Source organism: Belonocnema kinseyi, chromosome 3 (genome assembly GCF_010883055.1).
Source record: "Belonocnema kinseyi isolate 2016_QV_RU_SX_M_011 chromosome 3, B_treatae_v1, whole genome shotgun sequence".
NCBI lineage: Eukaryota > Metazoa > Arthropoda > Insecta > Hymenoptera > Cynipidae > Belonocnema > Belonocnema kinseyi.
The window spans coordinates 141,282,329-141,308,155 of NC_046659.1; the positions used below are offsets into that span (position 1 = coordinate 141,282,329).

The following is a 25,827-nucleotide window of genomic DNA, read 5'->3' on the forward strand; positions in this document are numbered from 1 at the left end:
ATTATGTTTTTGCTCAAAAAATATTTTTTAAACCAAAAATTTGATCATTTTGTAAAAAAAGTCAACGGAATTGTTGAAAATGAACTTTTTTTGTTGAAAATTAACTATTTTGTTGATATTTTAATTTTGTTAAATTCAAATATTTTGACGAAAATTTATCTTTCTGGTTTAAAATTCAATTGTTTTGGTGCAAATTCGTGTTTTGTTTTGCTTGAAAAATCAATAAATTGATTAAAATTTTGATTATATTTTTTGACTAAGAAATTTGTTTGTGGTATAAAATTCAACCATTTTATTGAAAATTCTTATTTTTGGTTTGAAAATTCATCTTTCTATGTAGAAATTTCAATTGAAAATTTAATTTTTTGTTAAAAAATAGTTGCAATTCGTTTTTTGTTGTGAAAACTTAATTTTTTAACTGAAAATTAATCTATTTTGTTAAAAATTCAACTAAACGGTTGAAAATTAACTTTTTTTTTGAAAATTTTACTATTTTGTTAAATATTCATCTTTTGCCTTAAAAATTCATCTCTGTCAATAGGAATTAATTGGAAATTGACTCTTCTGTAGAAAATTTGTATTTTTGGTTTTAGAATGGAAAAATTTGGTAAAAAATTAAACCATTTGGTTAGAAATTTATGTATTTTCTTGAAAATTCTTCATTTTTAGTGGAAAGATCATATTTTTAGTTAAAAACGAAACCATTTATTTAGAAATTAATAAATTTTAGTTCAGGATTCAAGTGTTTTCTTGAGAATTCATTTTTGTTTGTTGAAATTCGACTACATACTTTCTTAAAAATTCATTTATTTGATTAAGATTCATATTTCTAGTTAAAAATTATTTTTTTGTTGTTGCGAAAACTTAAATTTTAACTGAAATTGATCTATTTTGTTAAACTCAAACTGAGTGTTTGCAATTATTATTTTTTTTTTTAATTAAAAATTAATATTCTCGGTTTAAAAATTCAACTGTTTTGTAGAACAATCATCTTTTTGGTTTGAAAATTCATATCTTTCTGTAGAAATTTCATCTTTAAAAAAAAAAAGTCAATTATCTGGTTTAAATTTAATTTCTTTCGGTTTAAAATTAATCAGCTTCAGTTTAAAATTAATTAGGGTCAGTTGAAAATTAATCTGTTTCGGTTTAAATTGTGTATGTGTTTTTCTTAATTCAACTATTTTGTAAAAAATTCGTATTTTCGGTTTTAGAATTCAACAATTAGGCAAAAAATGAAAACTATTTGATTGAAAATGTACATATTTTCTTGGTATAAAATCAATCTTTTTAGTTAAAACTGCAACTCTTTGGTTGCAAAATAATCGGTTTTAGTTAAGGATTTAAATATTTTTTTGAAAATTCGTTTTTTATTTAAAACTTCAACTACTTTCTTAAAAGTTACCTTATTTGATTAAAGATTTATATTCTCAGTAGAAAATTCGTTCTTTTTTTTTAATAAAAACTTAATTTTTTAACCGAAAATTGATCTATTTTGTTAAAGATTCAACTGAGCATTTAAAAATGAACTTTTGTGTTTGAAATTCATATTTTCGTGTTAATAATTTAACTGTTTTGTAGAAAATTAATCTTTTTGGCTTTAAAATCCAACAATTTCTTTTGGTTTCTAAAAAATTTATTGTTGAAAACTACAATTTTTTTTCAACTGATATTTTTAGTTTGAAAATTCATCTCTTTCTATGAAACTTTGACTTTTTTGTTGAAAATGCAATTATACAGTTTAAAATTAATCTGTTTCGGTCGAAAATGAACTTTTTTAATGAAAATTCAACACTTTTATAGAAAATTTGCATTCCCGGCATTAGAATTAAAGAATTTCATAGAAAATGAATCTATTTTGCAATTATTTGTTTGAAAATTAATCTGTTTTAGTATAGAAATCAATTATTTTGTTAATTTTTTATTCTTAATTAAACTACTTTATTAACATATCATTTTTTGTTTGAAGATTCATATTTTTAGTTAAAAATTTGTTAACTGAAAATTGGACTATTTTGTTGAAAATCCATGTTTTTGGATTCAAACTCAACTCTTTTTTAGAAAATTCTTCTCTTTGGCTTGAATTTGAAGAAAATTCGTCTTTGTTGCTGAAAAATCAAGTATCGGCTTTAAAATTAATCTGTTTCGGTTGGGAATGTACTTTTTTGATAAAAATTAAACAGTTTTGTGGAAAATTCGTATTTTCAGAATTTAAAATTCAACAATTTTAGAAAAAATTGTATTATTTAGTTGAAAACTTATATCTTTTCTTGAAAATTCATATTTTTAAGTAGCTCATATTTTCACTAAAAAAATGAACAAAAAAATTCGATTTTTGTTGTTAAGAGTGGAAATTTTAATTTTTTTAACTGAGAATTCAACCAAATTTTAGAAAAGGGAAGTTACTACATTTCTGAAATCTTATGAAAAAAATTATAAACAAATATAATTCTGATTTGGAATAGGAATTTTAGGACATATTTTAAATTCTGATTTGTGAAAAGGGTATTTAAGTTACTATATTGCTAAATTACAATAAAAAATTTAGTAAATAAATATAATTATGAATTTACACAGAAATTAAACAAAAAAATTTTTCATAAAGATTTATTATTTGATTTAAAACATAGAATTTTCGACATGAATCAGGAATTTAAAAAATAATTTATTAAGATTTACAAGAAATTAAAAAAAAAATCCCAAATTTTTTGTTCAAAATAAAAATTGAATTTTTTATGATAAAATATATCTTATGATCGAAAATATTATAATTCTTTTCCAAAATTCCCTGTTCGAAATCAGAATTCTTTAAAATATTTAGAAGTATTTTTAAAATCATTAAAATTCGTTTAAAATAATTAAAATCTTTTAAACTCTTAAAAAAAAATTAACCGGAAATTAAAAATCATCGATCTGGTAGACACCCTGTGGATTATTTAAAGTAATAAATAAATTAAATAATTTTGTTTGTGTTAACCTCGAGTCTTTGTAGGAATCTGCGCATACGATTCATGCTCATTGTCCTTTTTGTGGCGTCGATTTGAAGTCCAGCCTCCAATAATTTGCCGAGCAATTGTGGAAAATTGTAGAGGTCTATCATAACTCCTCGTTCCCAGTGGACATACTGTCTCTCCACTTCCGGTTTTGATAGTCCACTCCACGGCAAATGCACTAATAAAAAAAAGATTATAAAAAAAAATAGGCAAGTCGAAAAGAAATCTCTCGAATTTCTGAACAAATTTGAAATTTAAGTAATTAAATTCGGAATAAATCAAAATTAAAATTGAAAAATAATTGAAATAAAAAAAGGATGGGGATTTCAAGATTACCTTCTTTTTCTTTCCTTGAAAATCTTTTTTTTTTAATCTTTTTAAAGTATGTTGTTCACAATTGATTGTTTGATTTTAAAAAGAAATTTTCCAATAATTTCGTAGTTGAATGTAAAATTTGAAACTTACTTGTAGTCATTTCCCAAATCAGCAGAGAAAGCCCGTAAACATCGGTGGCTTCAGTTGGAGCGCGACCACGAAAAATTTCGGGAGCTTGCCATCTGAATATTTCTGCTCGGAGACGAGCCTGAAAGTCTTGTTTCGATTTCGGCTGCAAAATAAAAAATATGCAATCATCAAACATTAAGAATTTTTATTTAAACATCTTTAAAATTGAACAAGTTTTAATTGTAACTCTTCAAAATTTTATAACTATGAATCGCAAATAATTAAAACTGAAGAGTTTTTAATTTTAACAATTGACAATAAAAAAATTTGGCAAGTTTTAAGTTTTTACAAGAAATGATTCTGTAATTTTGATGATTTACATTCAAATTTCTACTTTGAAAATTAAAGAATTTTCATTTGTAAATCTTCAAAATTGAACTATTAAAAAAAATAATTTTTATGTTAATTCATTTTTGTCTACTGGTCCAGAGAATCAATTTTTTTTTAATTTTGAAAATTATGAGAAAGAATTTTAAAAAAATCAATATTCGAAAAATATATATTCTACGCCAGTAGACAAAAATATTCGAAAATATTTTTAAAAATTCTGCAAATTCAAAATTGAAGAATTTTCCGCTGTAGCTCTTCAAAATTGCAGAACTTGGAATGGTAAATCTTTAAAATTTCAGTTTTTAATTTTTTAAATTCACAATAAAAAATTATGCAATTTTCAAGTTTTACAATGAAAAATTCTGTAATGTGGATGATTTATATTTAAATTTCTTCGTTTTGGAAGATCTGAAATTGGAAACTTGATTTTTGATTTCCAAAAACATCAAAATGGTCTAGATTTAGAAACATTTTTTTTTATAAAACTTTCAAATTCGAGAGATTTCAATCGTAAACTTTTAAAATTAAATAATTTTCATTTGTAAATCTTCAAAGTGGAACTATTAAAAAAAAACACTTTTGATGTTAATTCATTTTTGTCTACTGGCCAAGAAAATCAATACTTTTTAATATTGATTTTCTTTTAAATCATGAAAATTGTGAGAAAAAATTTTTTTAAAATATTTATTCTAGACCAGTCGACAAAAATATTTAAATTATTCAAAAATATTCAAAAATATTCAAAAAAATGTCATAGTAAATCTTTAAAATTACATTTTTTTATTTTAACAATTAACAATAAAAAATTAAAGGATTTTGTAATTTCGATGATTTACATTCAAATTTCTTCTTTTGGGAAGATTTAAAATTGAAAACTTGAAAATTGAAACTTTGTAAATCTTGAAAATGGAACAATTAGAAAAAATACTCAAAATTATGTACCTTTGAAATACAAATCATGAAAATTGAATAATTTATAATTCTACATTTTCAAAATTAAAGAATTTTCAATTGTAGCTCTTCGAAATTGCAGAACTTGAAATTGTAAATCTTCAAAATTGAACATTTTTCAATTTTAACTCTTCAAAATTGTAGAACTTTGAATTGAAGAATTTTGAACTGCGAATCGTTGTGCAATTTGAAATTTGTGTAATATTGTTAATTTATATTCGAAGTGTATATTAATTAAAAAATCGATAGAATTAATTGATGTTGGCAATTTCCACTTGAAAACTTCGCAAATTTTAAGTTTTATAATTAAAAATTGTATGAATTTAATGCTTTGCATGCAAAATTTCTTCAATTTGGAATATCTCGAATTGAAAACTTGATTCTTGATCTTCAAAATAATCAAAATCATCGAAATTTAAGCATTTTTAATTGCGAATAATTTTAAAATTAAAAATTCTATAATTTTTGATGATTTTCATTCGAAACTTTTTCAATTCAATTTATTTATAAATATTTAGAATTTAAGAATTTTCAACTAAGGACCGTTAGAACTAAAGAATATTCAATTTTAAAGCTTCAAAACTATAAAACATTAAATTGTAAAACTTAAAAATTGAAGACTTTTTCATTTTGATAATTTACAATAAAAAATTATACATATTTTAAGTTTTATGATTAAAAATATTGTAATTTTTATTTTTTGCAGTCGAAATTTCTTCATTTTGAAAGATTTAGAATTGAAAACTTGACTCTTGATCTTCAAAATCATAAAAATAATCACAATTTGAGAATTTTTATTTATAAATCTTTATAAATTGAAGAATTTTTAACTAAAATTAGTTGAAACAAAAAAAAATTTAATTTTTAATCTTCGGCTTAGTAGAAATTTAAATTAAGTTTAAAAAATTTTTGAATTCAAAATTATGCAAGTTAAACAATTAAAAATTGAAGGATCTTCAATTGTGAATTCTCAACATGGACTTATTTAGAAAATATACTCAAAATTTAATAATTTGAAACTATAAACATTCAAAACTAAGCAAATTGGTGAACTTTTAATTGTAAAACTTAAAAAAAAAATCAGTGTCAAAAATAAAAGATATTGGTAAATAAAATCTCACATTAACTTATTAATTTTTTCCTTTGCTTCTAATTTCTGTGGAAATAAATCTAATAATTAAATAAAAGTTACAGATTACTGAAAAACGATTAAAATTAAAATTAAATAAAACTCAATCTTTTCAAATTTTTAGTTCTTTTTTGCCATTTCGCTTAAAAAGCATATGACGTCACAACACGCGGCTCGCACTATGAGGGCGCCACATGTTTCGTTTCAAAAATCGATATTGTCAGTCGATATTTTGTCTATTTTAAATTAATAATTACAAATTACTGAATAAATAAAATTAAGTTATAATTTCATGCAGTCAAAAGCCTATAAAAAAACTTAAAAAAAAAAGATGTTACGTGATTATGGAAAAGGTGAATGCATTTTATCCATCATGAATGAATTTGTGAGCGGTATCGCTAATGAAACGTCAACTTGGACACGCTTCACGGGATCCGCACCCATAAAAAAAAGGTTCATATTGTTGACTTTGTTAACGTGACTCTTTTCTTCTGAATTGAATACTTCACCAACAATGCGACACAAAGCCCTTTGATTTTAATTTCCTCTGCTCTGGAATTTTATTCCAGAGCAGTATAAAGCTGGTAAAGTCATAAATAAATCACTGTTTAGCAAATGATTGTAATTTTCCAAATCATAGGATTCAAACTCTGATATTTAAATTATCGTGTGCAATTATGCGGAAAAAACAGTTTAAATAGGGGGAGACCACCCAGCAGTAGATAATAATCATTCATTAAAATCACAAATAAACATAAAATAATTATTTTTAATTTTAATTCATTAACATTGGTGTCTTCTAACTTTTAATTACATTAGTTTAATTATTTCACGCCTACAGGGTGGCCGTTTTATTAAATGAAAAAAAATTCTTGATCATTTCCCCGTTCGCAAACATTTTTCACGGTCAATAAAATCCAAAACTTCAAACTCTAAAGCTAAACATTTTTCCATCAGAAGTAACAAAAAATAAATTACAAATTGAAGCACTCAAAGTGGAACTCTTGAATTTTAAAATTGATGTTTAACATTTTTAACCTTTAAAATTGAAGTTTAAAATTGTGCAAATTCGAAGTTTTTTTATTCAAATGCTCAGTAAAAATAAACACATATAAAATGGAAGGTCACAGCAATTTTCAATTCAACAATTTTTAATTAAATGCGGATAAGCTGCAAAATTTACCATTTTTAGATTTTATAAAAGATGTGGATTTTTAAAATTCAGGCTCAACTTAAACAATATAAATTAAACATTTTTGAACTGAAAACTTCATAAATCAGAAGTTAAATTATTTTCATCTTAAATAGTTAAATCTTTAAAAAGCTTCAAAATTTTATTTCAAAATCTTGAGATATCTAGAAGTTGTTTCAATTCTCTCGAATTTAAAATAATTTTTGAAATTTCTTTCGAACTTCTAAATACATTTTTAAATTAACCAAATTTTTCCTACAAATTTCGGAAAATCCTGAAAATTAAACAAAGTTTCCTTAAAATCTTCCGGATTCTTTTTTGACAATTTTGGAAATCTTTAAAATCTTTTTAAATATTCTTTTATAATAATTTTTCAAGATGAAAAATCATTTTCAATTTTCCTAAGAATCTCAAGAAAATGTTTTTTTCTTTTGAAGCCCTTCACAATTCTTAAAAAACTTTTAAATATTATTTCAGTACGGATAGCCGTCAGAAAGTGTCAAATATTGCTAAATATTAAGTAACTATTTTTTGTCACCATAACATTTTTATTTAATAAATGGGCTACAAATTGAATATTTTTGACTGAAACATTATTTGAAATTGAATGAAAGTCTTTAATTACAAATATATTAATATGAAGTTATTTTTAAGTTGAAAATAGTTTTAAAAATTTCTATTGGTGGTTTAAATTTTTTTAATGACTAAGACTTTGGAATTTAAACAGTTTAATTTTTTATGTTAAAATCTAGAAATTCTAAAAATTCAAATGGATTTAGAATCATTTTCAGCCTTCTTAATTCGTCAGAAAATTTTCTTCAAAAATTCAAAAAAGTTAATAAAAAAAGTAATTTTTAATTTTACTTTTTGATCTTTCTAATGTTGAAATTAACATTTTATGCTTGAATTATTTCAGAAATTTACTATACAAGTATGTGAAATAGTGCTTTTAATATAAGCATTTCCACCCTTTCACCTTTAATAACTCATAAAAAAATTTAATTTTGTTTCTTCAAATTTTTTTATTTTAATGTAGCATATATTGAAATAAACAATTTTACAAAAATGTAATTTTTTATGAATTGTTAATCTCCAGAAATCCCTTGAAATTTCATTTCTCTTTAAATTTATTAGAATTGTTTAAAATATGCACTAAACTCCTTGAAATTATTTATAAATTTTTTTTAGGTCTTAAACTCAAATATTTCAACTAAGATTCTTTTTAAAATCATTGTACAATTTGAAATATTTTAATCTGAACGTTTTCAATATAATATTTTTCCTACAGAATGTGATTAAATAAAAATTCGGATTTTAAAACGCTTTTAATTCCAAACAATTAATTTTTTAATGATAATAAATGTAAAATAGAACCAGAATATATTAAAGAAAAATGAATTTTAAAATTTTTTTATAAACAAATTTTAAATTATTTGAATTCGAAAATTTAATATATGAAATTCCACAAGTTCGATAAGCCCTTAAAAATCCCTTGAAATATTTGACATTTTCTAAAACACTCTAGTTTTTTTTTAATTCCTTGGGATAATCCAAATGTTTTAAATCTTCTGAAATATTATGCAAATCATTTTCTGGGTTGTTACAGAAGTCGAATTTCAAAATTCAAGATATTTATAGTTTTCCTGATCAAATAAACAAAATTTTTTTGCAACCTTTGAAATTTTCTGAAATCTCTTACATCTTTTTAAATTTGTTAAATTCTTGAAATCTTTTATAATTTTTATAAATTCTTTGAAATATTTGTGAAATTTTCCTTATGTATTTTCTTGACATATTCGAAACTTTTTTGAAATACTTTGAGATTTTCTAAAAAAAAAAAAGTGTAATATACTCATAATTTTGAAATTTTAAAACCTTTGGAAATCTTTGAAATCCTTATGGGTTCTTCGAAATATTCTGAAAATTTTGAATTTATGAAAAAGCTTCAAAATGTATGGAAATTATTGAAATCTTTTAAATGGTTATGGATTCTTCAAAGTAGTTTTGAAATCTTGTATATTTGTTTGAAATCGATAAAACATTGAAAATCTTCGTAGAATCTTTTGAAATATTTTAAAAATTTCGAAATTATTAGAATCTTTGAAATCTTTTGAAATCCTAAAGGATTAATTAAAATATTTGTAAAATATCTTGGATTCATTAGAAATTATTGAAATCTTTTGAAATATTCTAAAAATGCTGAAATTGTTTAAAATCTATGAAATTATTTAAAATATATGAAATGTTTTGAGATCTTAGAAATTCTTGAAATCTTTTAAATCGTTATGGATTTTTCGAAATGTTTTAAAACTCTTTTGTATTCGTTTGAAATCATTAAAATATTGGAAATATTTGTGAAATCTTTGAAATAGTTTTGGATTTTTCAAAATATTTTTGAAATATTTTTTATTTGTTTGAAATTATTAAAATATTTGAAATATTAGTGAAATCTTTTGAAATAAAAAAAAAATCATTGCACATCTTTGAAATGTTCTGAAATCTTAGAAATCTTATTTACTACAACCTTTTTAAAACCTTTGAGACATTCTGAAAGTTTTCAAATCTTTGTCAAATGTTTAAAATATTTGTAAAATCTTTTAAATACTTGTGAAATCTTTTGAAATCTTCTAAAAAAAAAATTGAAATCGTTTGAAATTTTTTAAATATTTTGAAATCTTTGACATCTAATTAACTTTTCGAAATCTTTCAATTTAAACTTTTTATGAGATTTTTAGGAAATCTTTGAAATCTAAACATTTTGGTAGAATATTTGAAATCCTGCAAATATTTGTGAACTGTTTTGAAATATTTTTGAAATCTTTCTTTAATCTTATTTGTAAAATCTCTTGTGTTCGTTTAAAATCATTGCAATTTTATGAAATCTAAAATTGATTGAAACCTTTTGAAATTTTGTTAACTTTTTGAAATCTGGTGTAATATACCCTTTTTAAAAATTTTGAAAATCTTGAAATCTTCTGAAATCCTTATGAATTCTTAGAAATATTTGTGAAAACTTCCTGAAATCTTATTTATTCAATTAAAATCGTTAAACCATTTTGTTTTAAACCATTCAATTTGAAATTGTTTAATTAGGAAAAATAAGAATTACTTAATATTTAGAAAAAATGAAAAAAGAGAAGAGAATAAAGTTTATAAAAAATGTAATCGTACAATTTTTAATGTTTCTGGCTTAAAATTGCTGTGAATGATATATTTTTAAAAAAATTTAATTTCATTGACCATGAAAAATGTTTTCGAACCGAAAAATTATAGGGAATTTTTTTCTTGGATCAAAACGGCCACCCTAAGTCAGTAAAATATTTTTTTTGTTTGAAAACTATTTGACAAAAATGTATTTTTTCACTATATAATATGGAAATTCTATCTAAAACTATTTTTTTATGAAGATTTGTTTTCAGTATTTAATCCTTATTTTATACTTCACAAAACTATCGTAAAAACACTTTTATACAACAATTAATGTACATCTTTAAAATTGTACCTACTCTTTCTAGTTCCAGTTTTGGGCACCAGGTGGCGAAATGGTAGAGCACCATTCCCAATTCCACTTAAATTTTGTTCAAAAATCTTTTAAACTTTAAAATCATATGAAACTTCCTGAAATCTCTTAAATCTGCAAAATTCTTCTAAATCCCTTGAAATCCTTTTAATTCGCGAAAATTTTAGAAATCCATTGAAACATTTTGAAATCTTCAAAATCCGGAAATTTGTTGAAATCTTAATTTTCCCGAAGGCGGATTTATAATTTTAGATTTTAAGCTTTATAAATAAAAATACAAAAATTAATTTTTCAATATATTAATTTAAAATCGTAAATAAAGCGACTTTCCCTGATCAAAAATCATTTCGTTTACAACCTATGACACTGATCAGCTTTCTCTCTGAATCAGTAGTCACGGCAGGTCATTTGCGGTCAAGAGCAAAAAACCACAAAAACGAATTCCATTTCTTTCCCAAATTAGATCTGGTGATTGAGTTTTAGACCAGAATTTTATAGATTTTACATTCCCAAGGTTAAATTATCTTTCAGTTTCTCTTGAGTTTTCAACTAAAAAATACAAATTTTTACCGAAGTAGGTAAATTTTTAAACAAAAAAATATTTTCATTAATTTAATTATTAATTACTAACTAATTTTCATTTCTATATACCTAGAAAAACCTGAAAATGTGAGGGAATTTTTTTTTGTTAGTCAGGGAATTTTTCGCGAGCGTCTTTAATTTCTCTTTAAATATCAATATGAAATAAAATGAAATTGATGCTTTATTTGTAAACATAGCTTCTTTCTATTACGGTATTTAACTATTTTGTTGAAAGTTTTTTTTTTTAAATTGATTTTTTGTTTCAAACCTGAAAATTAAACTTCTATTTTTGGTTAAAAATTGATCGTTTTTAGTTAAAAATTCAAATATCTCGTTGAAACTGCATGTATTTTTTTGGAAATTTACCAGTTCTTTTGCAATATTTTCTCTCTCTTATCGGCAGAAAAATATTTTTTAGTTAATAAGGCAACTCATGTTGAAATTTTTTTTTTTTTTGTAAAGGATCCTTTTTTTAATGAACATTTAATTAATAGGTTAAATGCTCAAATCTTTTGGTAAAAATTATTTTTATTTAAACTTCATGTTAAATGAAAATTTATCTCTTTGGTTGCAAACTGATATAGTTTGTTGAAAATTCGTTTTTTTCTTAGATGAAAATTAATTTTTTCTCTTGAAAAAGCTTTCATCTCGTTGGTTGTATATTAATTTTTGTAACTAAAATCTAGCTATATAATTTTTGGTTTTTATTTTATCTTTTGTAGTTGAAAATTTATGTATTTTGTTGGCAATTCATCTTTTTTAGTATAAATTAATCCTTTTGGTTGAAAATTCATCTTTTCGGTTAAAAAATCAATTATTCCAGTTGAAGATTTAACATTTCATTTGAAAATTTATATTTTTCGATTGAAATTTCACTATTACATTTTTAATTGAAACTAAATCTTTTCTAGTTCAAAATCCATCTATTCGTTTGAAGATTTGCCCTTCTTAGCTGAAATGTTGTCTTTTTTTATTAAAAAATGTAACTATTGTTTAAAAATCATATATTTTGTTGATAAATCGTCCTTTTTAAGTAAAAAATTAATCTTCTGATTTGAAAAATTGATCTTTTTTGTTAAAAATTCCACTTTTATAGTTGAAGATTGATCATTTTAGTCGAAAATTCATCACTTTGTTCAAAAATGTACCTATAATTAAAAACATTGTTTTGGTTTTTATTAATTTTATTTTGTGTTTACTGAAAATGTAACTATTCCAATTGAATATTCTATTATTATATATTTATATATTTATTTAATTGGCAATTTGTCTCTGTTACTTAAAAATTCGTATTGTTTGGTAGAAGTTAATCTTCCTGTCAAAAAATTTATATTTTTGGTTGAAAATTCATCATTTTGATTGAAAATTAAACTATTTTGCTAAAAATTCGTTTTTTCTTCTTAAAAAATTAATTTTTTCATATCTGAAAATTTAACTATTACATTGTTGATCGAAAATTGATAATTTAGTTCAAAATTTATCACTTCGATTGAAAATTCAACTATATTAGTTAAAGATTTCTAATATTAATTGGAAATTCGTCAATTTTATTGAAGATTAAACTATTTTGTTCGAAATTCGCTTTTTTTGCTGAAAATTAATTTTTTCTTATCTAAAAAGTTAACTATTTTATTGCTACTCGCAAATTGATGTTTTAGTTCAAAATTCAAGTATTAGTTCTCATTTTAGTTGAAAATTCATCACTGATTGAAAATTGAAATATTTAATTGAAAAATCGCTTTTATTTTGTTAAAATTTAATTATCTTATTGAAAATTTTATTATTTTTAGAGCAAAATTCAACTATTTCGTTAAAAATGCATGTATTGAGTTAAAAAATCGTAGCTTTGACAGAGAATTTATCTTTTTGATTTAAAATGTAACTGCTGTAACGGAGAATTTAACTATTTCATTTTAGTTTTTAAACTGATCTTTTTTAGTTAGAAATACAACTATTTAGTTGAAAATTGAACTTTTTTAGTCGACATTTAACTATTTAGTACCGGAATTAATTTAATCTAAATATGCGCTGAATTTTAAATATAATAAAATAAAATACTATGAAAAATTATATCTGGAAAAAACCTGGAATTGTTAATAATTAAATGTTTTACAGAAAATTCGTATATTGTCTTAAATATTCAACAATTTAAATAAACTCTTTTACTTTCTCGACTGAAAAATCAACTATTTGGTTAAAAATTTATTTTTCGTTATTGCAGAATTCATAATTTTAGTTAAAAATTCATCCCTTGATTGAAAATTTAACTGTTGTGTTGAAAATTAATGATATTTGTAAAAATTAAAATGAAATTTTTGTTATTTCTTCTCATCTTTTTGGATGGCTAGTTCCCACCCTCCCAACAAATAATATATAGAAAAATGAAATATTTTAACTGAAAATTTAACTATTCCATTTTTAGTAGAAAACTAATTTTTTTAGTTAGAAATTGTATTTAATTAAAAATTTAAGTATTTTGTTGAAAACTCATCAATTCTAGTTAAAGATTCATCATTTTAGTTGAAAATTCATCTTCCTGGTTGAAAATGTATGTATTTCTTGTTGGAAAATTAAATATTTCAACTGAAAAATTTATCTATTTAGTTGAAAATTTGTACATTTTAGATGCAAACTAAACTTTTCCGTAAAAAATTGTTTTTTTTTTCCGTAGAAATTTAATCTTTAGTTGAAAATTTTATTTTTTTAACGGAAAATTTAACTATATTATTTTAAGTTAAAAATTCATTTTTGTGTGTGTTAAAATTCAAGTATTTGGTTCAGAATTCATCTATTTTGTTGAAAAATCGTATTTTTGGTAGAAAATTAATCTGGTTGTTTGAAATTAAAACTAATTGGATGTAATTTAAACTCTTTTGTAGAAAATTCATCTTCTTGGTATAAAAACTCATCTATTTCTGTTAAAAATTTATCATTTTTGTTGAAATATCCTTAATTTTGTTGAATTTTATTAACTGAAAATTGAAATATTCCATTTTTGGTAGAAAAACATATATTTTTTAGTTTAAAATGTAACTATTTGTTGACAAATTGTCTCTTTTAGTTACAAATTTGTCTTTTTAGTTGAAAGCTCAACTATTTCATAAAAAATGCATGTATTTTGTTTAAAAAAATCATATTTTTGGTAGAAAAGTAATCTTGCTATTTGAAAATAAAACTATTTGGTTGAAAGTTGAACCTTTTTGTTGAAAATGTATCTATTTCAGTTGAGGATTCATCATTTTCTTTGAAAATTCATCACTTGTTAAATTTTTTTTCGCTTCTATTAAGACATTTTTAGGCTTTGAAGACTGTTATCAATACAGCCGAAAGTTTTTAGTATCAAAATATTATAACTGATTTCAAATAAGAAACATGATTTTTTATGAAAAATGTTAAAGTTCACAAAAAAACCTTAATTTTACCCGAAGTTTTTTGTAATTTAATTTTTTCTGACCTTCGAATCTTGCCAATTTTTAAGAATTGATTCAATTTTAATAAATGACCGCTTATTTTTTCAGGAAAACATTCTCTACAACTCTACTGTTTCTAATTTTTAAAATAAGTACACCATCTTGAAATATAATAATTTTTTTCAAAATTTTTTTCTTATTTCTTTCCATCCAAATTAGATTTCGAGATTGGTTTTTGGACCAGGATTTTCTCAATTTTAAATTGCAAAGGTGAAACTTTATTTCAGTTTCTTTTAAGTTTTCAACTAAAATATACAAATTTATAACGAAATAGGTAAATTTTTAACCAAAAAGTATCGGTTTACAACAAAAATGGAATATTTAATTTTTTAGTTGAAATAATTAATTAAAAAAAAAAATAATTCAATCAAAGTGATGAATCTTCAACAAATGAGTTTTTCTTTCAAACAAATAGATTTATTTTCAAACAATAAGATTAATTATTGTCCAAAAAAATAGTTTTTCAAAAAAGTAAATGAATTATCAACCAAATAGTTGAATTTTCTTTTAAAAAAGGCTAAATTTTACAATTCGTCTTTTCTGGTTTTAAAAAACAGCTCTTTTGGTAGATACTTCATTTCATGTTTTTTTTTTTGTAGAAAACTAATCTTTGTTTGAAAATTCTTATTTTCTTGTTAAAAATAATTTACTGAGTTACAGAAAATTCGTATATTGTCTTAAATATTGAACAATTTGAATAAACTTTTTTTATTTCTCGACTGAAAAATCAACAATTTGGTTAAAAATTCATTTTTCGTTATTGCAAAATTCATCATTTTAATTAAAAATTGATCTCTTTGAATGAAAACTTAACTGTCCTGTTTTCAAATTCATCTATTTTCATAGACATTTTATTTTTTCTGGTTCATATATCTATTATGATATTTTTTGTTAAAAATTCATATTTTCGGGTTGATAATTCAACTCTCTTTTAAGAAATTCTTTTTTTTTTCTTTGCTTGAAAGTTTATTTGGTCTAATTTTCAAATCTTTTTGGTTGAAGTTCAATCTTTTTGTTCATTAAAAATTTAATCAATTGATTGACAATTCATATTTGAAAGTTGAAAATTTACCCATTTGTTTAAAAGTTCAACTATTTTTTTTAAATTCATCTTTTTTGGTTGAAAAAATGTATCTTTTTGGATTAGAAATTCAATTTTTTTCGCGCAAACTTATTTATTGTTAAAAAATTCATGTTTCGATCTTGAAAAGTCAACTGGAATTTTTTTTAGATAGAAATTCAACTATTTTTTGTTGTTGAAAATTTGTTTTTTGAAAATTCAATTTTTTTCTTAGAAACTTATTTCTTGTTTACACCTTCATATTTTGATCGTAAAAAGTCAACTGAAATCTTTTTTGATAGAAAATTCAATTCTTTTTTTGAAAATTAATCTTTTTAATTTAAAAATTTCTTAAGTCGAAATTTAATTGTTTTTCACAGGAATTTTTAACGAAATAATTAAGTTTGCAACTAAGAAAGATAAATTTTTTACCAAATAGTTGAATCTTTAACTAAAAGAAGGTCCGTTTTCAACCAAAAATAGAATAGTTAAATTTTCAAGTGATTTTTTAACAAACGCGTAACTTTCAACCAAGCAGTTTTATTTTCAAGCAACAAGATTAATTTTCAACTGAAATGATGAACTCTCAACTAAAATTATGAATCTTTAACAGGAACTGTTGAATTTTTAACCAATGAATGCATTTTCGGCTAAAATGATTCATTTTTTACCAAACATTAGTTTTCTTAACTGAAAATTTTACTATTTAATTTTTTTGAAAAAATTTATCTGTTTTTTTTTTTCGTTAAAAATTATAATATTCATAAATTTATTTTAAAATTGATCTTTTTGTCAAAAATTTCACTATTTCAGTCGAAGATTCCTCATTTTAGTTGAATGATTTTTGTTTCAAAAATACAATTTTTTAAAACTGAAAATGTTACTATGCTAATTGAATATTCTATAATTTTATTTTAATTCATCATTTTGGTGAAAAATTCAATAATTACAGTTTCGCAATTTTTGTTGAAAATGCATGATTGTGTTTAAAATTTAAATATTTTGTTAAAAATTCTTTTTCTTTTATCAAAAATCAATTTTTTTTAACTAAAAATTTAATTACTTTATTTATAATAGGATAAAAATTTACCTTTTTGTTAAATATTCAAGTATTCCAGTTAGCTATTCATAATTTTATTTCGAAATTAATCTTTTCGGCTGTAAATAAAATTGGTTGTTTATAAACATATGTTGTTTATAAATTTATTTTATAATATATATTTTATATAAATGATCTTAAAATATAGTTATTGAAAAAAAAATTAATTGCAAAAAACTTCGGGTAAAATTAATGTTTTTTTTTGTCGTTGTGAATTTTAACTTTTTCCAGAAAAAATATTTTTTATTTGAAATGACATCAGTTTATTTTAATTCTTAAAATCATATAAAAACTATTTTTTCATATATCTGACTTTGGAATAGATAAATTTTCAACAAATGGTGTTCAACTTTCAACCAAGTAGTATTATTTTCAAAATAAATTAATTTTCTACCAAAAATACGATTTTTTACACAAAAAGCATGCATTTTTTAAATGAAATATTTGAGTTTTCAACTAAAAAAGACGATTTTTAACTAATTAGTTGAATTTTGAACTAAAAGAAACAAATTTTCAACAAATAGTTACATTTATAATTAAAAAATATCAGTTTTCTACCAATAATGAAATAGTTAAATTTTCAGTTAAAATAATTGAATTGCAAACAAACAAAAATTCAACAAAAATGCTGATATTTCAACTAAAATTAAATATCTTGAACTTTTATGGCAAAAAAATTAATTTTCTACCAAAAAATAAGATTCTTTAACAAAATACATGAATTTTTAATGAAATAGTTGTGTTTTCAACTAAAAAAAATTAATTTTTTACCAAATAGTTGAATTTTTCAGTTAAAATATTTAATTTTCCAACAAGAAATAAGTAAATTTTCAAATTAAATCATTAATTCTGAACAGGAATAGATTAGTTTTATACCGAAAAGATGAAGTTTTTTACAGGTAAAAAAAAACAGATAACAAAACTAAAAAAGATCTATTTAAAAAAAAACCTGGAATAATTAAATTTTCCGTTAGAATGTTTAATTTTGCAAACAAAAATTCATCAAAAATGATGAATTATCTACAAATGAGTTTAACTTTCAACAAAGTAGTTTTATTTTCAAACAACAAAATCAATTTTCTGTCAAAAAAATGATTTTTCAACAAAATATGTGAATTATCAACCAAATAGTTTAATTTTTTACGAAAAAATATCAATTTTCAAGACAATTTTGATTAAATTTTAACTAAAAATATGAATTTTCAACAAAAAATGGAATAGTTAAATCTTCAGTTCAAATATTTACTTTTCCAACGAAAAATAAATAAACTTGTAACCAAAATAATGGATTTTCAACGAAAATGTTGAATCTTTAATTTGTAATAGTTTTACACTAAAAAGATAACTTTTATACCAAAAAGATAAATTTAAAAAAAAATTAAAATCAAACAGGCAGTTTTTTATTTTCAAACAGGATTAACTTTCTGCAAAAAAAACGACTTGTTTCAACTAAATAGTTGAATTTTCAAATAAAAAATATATTTTTGAACCAAAAATGGAATTTTAATCTTTGAGTTAAAATAATTAATTTTGCAAAAAAAATCCAACAAAACTGGATGAATTTTCAGCTAAAAATGAAATGGTTAAATGTTCAGTTAAACTATTTACTTTTTCAACAAAAAATAAATAATCTTGTAAAAAAAATAATGGATTTTCAACGAAAATGATGAATTTTTAATTTGAATAGTTTTACACCAAAGAGATAAATTTTATACCAAAGATAAATTTTCTAACAAAATTAAAATTCAAATCAACTAAGCAATTTTTTATTTTGAAACAGGATTAATTTTCTGCCAAAAAAGACGACTTGTTTCCACCAAATCGTTGAATTTTCAAATAAAAAATATATTTTTTCAACCAAAAATGGAATTTTAATTTTTGAGTTACAATAATTAATTTTGCAACAAAATTTCAACCAAACTGGATTTATTTTCAACTAAAATAAAGATTCTTTAACTGGAATAGATGAATTTTATTCCAAAAACATGAATTTTTTACAACAGATTTTTAATTTCAACCAAATAGTTTTATTTTTAAACCACAAAATCAATTTTCTACAAAAAATATGATTTTTCACCAAAATATATGAATTATCAACCAAATAGTTGAATTTTTTATTAAAAAAAAGCAAAAATTTTCAATTAGTTTTTTCTGGTTTTAAAATTTAGCTCTTTTGGTAGAAATTTCATTTTTTTTTTGGTAAAAAAAAATATTCTTCTTTGTTTGAAATTCACATTTTCAGAATAAAAATGGACTGTTTATCTGAAAATTCGTATATTGTCTTAAATATCCAACAATTTTCCTAAACTTTTTTACTTTCTCGACTGAAAAATTAACTATTTGGTGAAAAATTAATTTAACATTATTGCTAAATTCACAATTTTAGTTAAAAATTAATCTCTTGATTGAAAATTGAATGATCGTGTTGAAAATTAATTTTTTTTTTGCCCAAAATGAAAGTTTTTTTGATCTCACCTCATCTTTTTGGGTGGCTAGTTCCCATCCTCCCAACTTGATGACTCCTGATGCCAGAAAAACGCAGTGAGAACTAATTGCCCCATGAATGAATCCGCGCATGTGAGCGAATCCTAGGGCCTCGGCGAGTTTTCTGGCACATCTAGAGACTTCCTGGACGGAAATACGCTCGCCCTTCTCGTGGATATAACTGTAGAGAGTGCAATTTAGAAACTCGAAAATTGATATGATACCATGATCTTTTATCTGGGAAGTTGCTATCAGGAGAATAATGTTTGGATGACGGATTTCCCTGAAAAATAATAAATAAAACGATATTTTTTTTTTTATAAAATAGGCAACTTTTTGGGGATAATTTCTTCAGATTCATTTTAATCTTGCAATATTCTCGACATAGAATCTTTTATAAACGAAATGAGACAATTGAAGATTAAAATTTAAAAATTACATTTTTATTTATTTCAATAAGAGAAAATAATTTTCTAATATCAGGGTGGGTCCTTCAAAACCTTTTAAATTTTATTTCAAAATCTTGAAATATCTAGAAGTGGTTTAAAACTTTTCCAAATTCAAAATCGTTCTTGAATTTTTTGTCAGAATTTTTAAATATATTTTAAAATGAATTGATTTTTTTATAACTTTTAGAAAGTCCTGCAAATTATACAAAAAAATTGAATTTATAAATAAAAATAGAACACTTATTATTTGCAAAAATATTAGAGTAATATTAAGAGATAGAGGTTTTAAAAAGATTCGAATTAAATTTAGTACTTGAAATAATTTGAAATACTTACAGCCGAATTTAAAATAAAATTAAGATTTTTGCAGATTTCAAACAAAAAATTAAGAATTTTTTTAAGAATTGTGAAAAAATACAAAAGAATAAAAATTTTCTTAAGACTCTTAGGAAAATTGAAAATGATTTTTCACTTTGAATAATTATTGTAACCGAAAGTTCAAGAAGATTTTACGAAATTTAAAAAAATGATCCAAGAAAAACATGGAAGATTTTTAAGGATTTTATTTAATTTGCTGGTTTTTAGAAAATTGTAGGAAAATTTCGATTAATTTTAAAATATATTTAGAAGTTCTGAAAAAAATGTTAAAACACTTCGTTTAAATTACTTTAAATAATTCCAAGTTTTTAATTAATTTGGTATATTTTCAAAACTTCTAAATATCTCTTCAAATTACTCAAATTTTTTCTAAAAATAATAAGTGTTCAATTGTTATTTGTGCGTCAAAATTGACCAGCCTGTTGTTTATTAAAAAATCTTCGATTTCAAAAACTTATAATTTTTAATTTTTTTTAACCTTTACAACTGCATTTTAAAATCCATTAAATTAAAATATATGCTTAAAAATTAAAAATGGAAAATTTTTGAAGTGAAAGATTTTCGAATCAAGCATTCTAAACTAAATGATATAATAATTTATAAAAATCACAATTTAGGAAAATAAAATGAATTATCAATCCAAAAGGACCAATTTTAAAACAAAAGAATTGAATTTTCGACCAAAAAAGATGACTTTTTAACGAAAAAGTTAAATTTTCTACAAAATAGTTAAATTTTCAATAAAATAGTTGGATTTTTAACCAAGTAGGTAAATTTTCAACCTTCAATGACGATTTTTTAATCAAATGATTACATTTTTTATCAAAAAATTAAATTTCAACCAAAAAAGCTGCACCAAATAGTTGAATTTTCAAAGAAAAAAAAAAGATTTTTTTGGTAGAGTTGAATTTTCAACGCGAAAATGGATACTTTTAACAAAAAATGTAATAGTTGATATTTCAACCAAAGAGGTCGAAATTTCTACCACAAGAGTTGAATTTCAAAATCGAAAAGATGAGTTTTCAACCAAGATCAATTTTCAATAAAAATTGGAAATAATAAATGTTCATTAAAAAAAATCCTTTTCAACACAATAGTAAAATTTTCAATCAAGTCTTTTTTTTATAAAAAAAATTATTCTTTTTAGTACAAAATTAATCTATGCCAGTTAATTAATCATAATTTTAGTTTTAAATTAATCATTCAATTTTGTTAAAAATGTATTAATTTTTTGTTACAAAGTTAAATATTTCAAATGAAAATTTAACTATTCTATTGTTGGTAGAAAACTGATATTTTCGAGTCAAAGATTCAACTATTTGATTAAAAAATTATTATTTTTTAGTTGAAAACTCATTTTTTTTATTTAAAATTTATTTATTTTGTGGAAAAATCTTCTTTTTTGGTAAAAAATGAATCATTTTAGCTGAAAATACATTCTTTGGTTAAAAATTCAACAGTTCCTCTTAAAGATTTATAATTTTAGTTGAGAATTCATCATTTCAGTTGAAAATTAATCTTCTTGCTTGAAAATAAAACTGCTTGGTTGAAAGTTACGCGTTTGTTAAAAAAATATTTGAAAATTTAACTATTCTATTTTTGGTTGAAAACGGACCTTCTTTTAGTTAAAGATTCAACTATTTGGTTAAAAATTTATCTTTCTTAGTTGCAAACTCAATTATTTCGTTAAAAATTCATGTGAAAAACAATTAAATTTCGACTTAAGGAATTTTTAAATTAAAAAGATTAATTTTCAAAAAAAGAATTGAATTTTCTATCAAAAAAGATTTTAGTTGACTTTTTACGATCAAAATATGAAGGTGTAAATAAGAAATAAGTTTCTAAGAAAAAAAATTGAATTTTCAAAAAACAAATTTTCAACAACAAAAAATAGTTGAATTTCTATCTAAAAAAAAATTCCAGTTGACTTTTCAAGATCGAAACATGAATTTTTTAACAATGCATAAGTTTGTGGGCAAAAAAATTAAATTTCTAATCTAAAAAGATAAATTTTTTCAACCAAAAAAGATGAATTTAAAAAAAATAGTTAAACTTTTAAACAAATAGGTAAATTTTCAACTTTCAAATATGAATTGTCAATCAATTGATTAAATTTTTAATAAACAAAAAGATTGAACTTCAACCAAAAAGATTTGACAATTAGACCAAATAAACTTTCAAGCAAAGAAAAAAAAAGAATTTCTTAAAAGAGAGTTGAATTATCAACCCGAAAATATGAATTTTTAACAAAAAATATCATAATAGATATATGAAGCAGAAAAAATAAAATGTCTATGAAAATAGATGAATTTGAAAACAGGACAGTTAAGTTTTCATTCAAAGAGATCAATTTTTAATTAAAATGATGAATTTTGCAATGACGAAAAATGAATTTTTAACCAAATTGTTGATTTTTCAGTCGAGAAATAAAAAAATGTTATTCAAATTGTTGAATATTCAAGACAATAGACCAATTTTCTGTAAAACAGTGAACTTTTAACCTGCAAATATTCTTTGCAAATAAATCTATATGGTTGAAAGTTAAATTCATTGTTGAAAATTCATCACTTTGATTGAATTCTGTTTTTTTTTTTAATTAATTATTTTAACTAAAAATTTAAATATTCCATTTTTGTTGATAACTGATACTTTTTGGTTAAAAATTTACCTATTTCGTTAAAAATTTGTATTTTTTAGTTGAAAACTCAAGAGAAACTGAAAGTTTCACCTTGGGAATGTAAAATCTAGAAAATTCTGGTCCAAAACTAAATCTCCTGATCTAATTTGGATAGATAGAAATAAGAAAACATTTTTGAAACAAATAATTATATTTTAAGATTATTTAGTTATTAAAAAAATTGGCTAAAATGGATAAAATTAATGACTTTTTTGTTGCTATGAATTTTAATATTTTTCATAAAAAATTTTCTAATTTGAAATACTCAAAACATAAAAATTAAATTTTTACACTTGTCTCTAAAGTAGAAAATAAAAGAGTTTCATCCAAGAAAGATCAATTTTCAAGCAAAAATGGAATGCTTAAATTTTCTACAAAAATAAACAACAAATTTTCAACCAAAATGATGAATTTTCAATTAAAATTATAAATCTTCAATTGCAATAGAAACATTTTTAACCAAAAACATAAATTATTAACAAATGAATTTCATTTTCAACCAAGTAGTTTTATTTACAACCAAAAAGATTAATTTCAAAATAAAATTATGAATAGCTAACTGGAATACTTGAATATTTAACAAAAAGATCAATTTTTAAACTATTATAAATAAAGTAGTTAAATTTTCAGTTTAAAAAAATTGATTTTTGATAAAAGAAAAAGAATTTTTAACAAAATATTTCAATTTTAAACACGAAGCATGCATTTTCAACTAAAATTGCGAAACTGTAATTATTGAATTTTTCACCAAAATGATGAATTAAAATAAAATTATAGAATATTCAATTAGAATAAATACATTTTCAGTTTTAAAAAAATGGTAAATTTGAAACAAAAAGAATTCAATTAAAATGAAGAATATTCAAATGAAACTTTGACAAAAAGATCAATTTTAAAATAAATTTATGAATATTATAATTTTGAGCGAAAAAAAAAACAGATAAATTTTTCCCAAAAAATTGAATAAAATTTTCAGTTAAGAAAATTAATATTCAGCCAAAGAGATGAATTTTTAATTAAAATGATGGAATATTCCATTTCAATAGTAATTTACATATTCAGTATAAAAACTTAAAATTTAACTATTCTATTTTTGGTAGAAAACTCATATTTTTTAGTTAATGATTCAACTATTCGATAAAAATTTTTTGGTAAAAAATTAATCATTTGATAAATTTATAAAATATCAATTATCAATCCAAAAAAATCATTTAAAAATAGTGAAATTTCTACTTGAGCAATTTTAAAATAAAAAAGATACATTTTCAAAAAAAGAATTGAATTTTCTATAAAAAAAAAATCAGTTGAATTTTTACGATAAAAATATGAAGGTCTAAACAAGAAATATGTTTCTACGAATAAAATTGAATTTCCAAAAAACAAATTTAAAAAAAAAAATAGTTAAATTTCTATCTAAAAAAGATTCCAGTTGTGTTTTCCAGATCAAAACATGAATTTTTAAATAAAAAATAAGTTTGTGCGAAAAAAATTGAATTTCTAATCCAAAATGACAAAATTTTTTCGGCCAAAAAAGATCAATTTAAAAAAAATAGTTGAAATTTTAACCAAACAGGTAAATTTTCAACTTTCAAATATGAATTTTCATTAAATTGATTACATTTAAAAAAAAAGATTAAACTTCAAGCAAAAAGAGTTAAAAAATAGACGAAATAATTGAACTTTCAAGGAAACCATTAGGAATTTTTTAGAAGAGAGTTGAATTTTCAATGTGAAAATTTGTATTTTTAACAAAAAATATAATAGTTGGCATTTTAACCAAAAAAGACGAATTTCTAAAAAGTTTATTCAAATTGTTGAATATTTAAGACAATATACGAATTTTCTGTAACACAATTAATTATTTTTAATCCGAAAATAAGAATTTTCAAACAAAGAAGATTAGTTTTCTACCAAAAAAAATGAAATGAAATATCTACCAAACGAGCTGTTTTTTAAAATCAGAAAAGACGAATTGAAAAATTTGGCCTTTTTTAGTAGAAAATTCAATTATCTGGTTGATAATTCATATATTTAGTTGAAAGCCTTTTTTTCAGTAGACAATTAATCTTATTGTTTGGAAATAAAAATTTAAATATTCCATTTTTGTTGAAAACCGATACTTTTTGGTTAAAAATATACCTATTTCGTTAAAAATTTGTATATTTTAATTGAAAACTCAAGAGAAACTGAAATAAAGTTTCACCTTGGCAATGTAAAATCTAGAAAATCCTGGACAAAAAATCAATCTCCAGATCTAATTTGGATGGAAAGGAATAAGAAAAAAATCTTGAAAAAAGTAATTATATTTCAAGATGGTGTACTTATTTTAAAAATTGAAAAAAGTATAGTTGTAGAGAATGTTTTCCTGAAAAAAATAAGCGGTCATTTATTAAAATTCAATCAATTTTTCAAAAATTGGCAAGATTCGAAGGTCAGAAAAAATTAAATTGCAAAAAACTTCGGGTAAAATTAAGGTTTTTTGTGAACTTTAACATTTTTCATAAAAAATCATGTTTCTTATTTCAAATCAGTTATAATATTTTGATTCTTAAAATTTCGGCTGTATTGATAACAGTCTGTAAAGGCTAAAAATTTCTTAATACAAGCGAAAAAAAATTTAACCAGTGATGAATTTTCAACTAAAATGATGAATCCTCAACTGAAATAGATACATTTTCAACAAAAAGGTTCAACTTTCAAACTAAACAGTTTTATTTTCAAATATCAAGATTACTTTTCTACCAAAAATACGATCTTTTAACAAAATACCAGCATAACATTTCCAAACAAACTTTACAAAATTCAGTTCATCACTGATTTAATTTTATTATTTTTTTAGAATTAAAAATTCGATTTTTTCTTTAGAAATATATATATTTTTTAAAAATTATTTTCCTGTAAAATCGTTCGATATCTTCCGAAATTCGAACTAATAAAAAAAAATTTTGTGAACTTTAACATTTTTCATAAAAAATCATGTTTCTTATTTCACATCAGTTATAATATTTTGAT

General features: G+C 21.8%; 1 protein-coding gene across 5 annotated transcripts in view; it reads right to left on the bottom strand.

The window, feature by feature from the left end:
* LOC117168990 overlaps positions 1-25,827 on the bottom strand; it is an 85,246-nt gene that overhangs the window by 28,797 nt on the left and 30,622 nt on the right. For all 5 annotated transcript variants that reach the window (XM_033355020.1, XM_033355017.1, XM_033355015.1 and 2 more), the window contains 3 exons: positions 19,303-19,594; positions 3,456-3,597; positions 2,975-3,168 (listed from right to left, as the gene is read on the bottom strand). In XM_033355020.1, the coding sequence (XP_033210911.1) occupies positions 2,975-3,168; positions 3,456-3,597; positions 19,303-19,594 (628 nt within the window). The remainder of the gene's footprint in view (positions 1-2,974; positions 3,169-3,455; positions 3,598-19,302; positions 19,595-25,827) is intronic.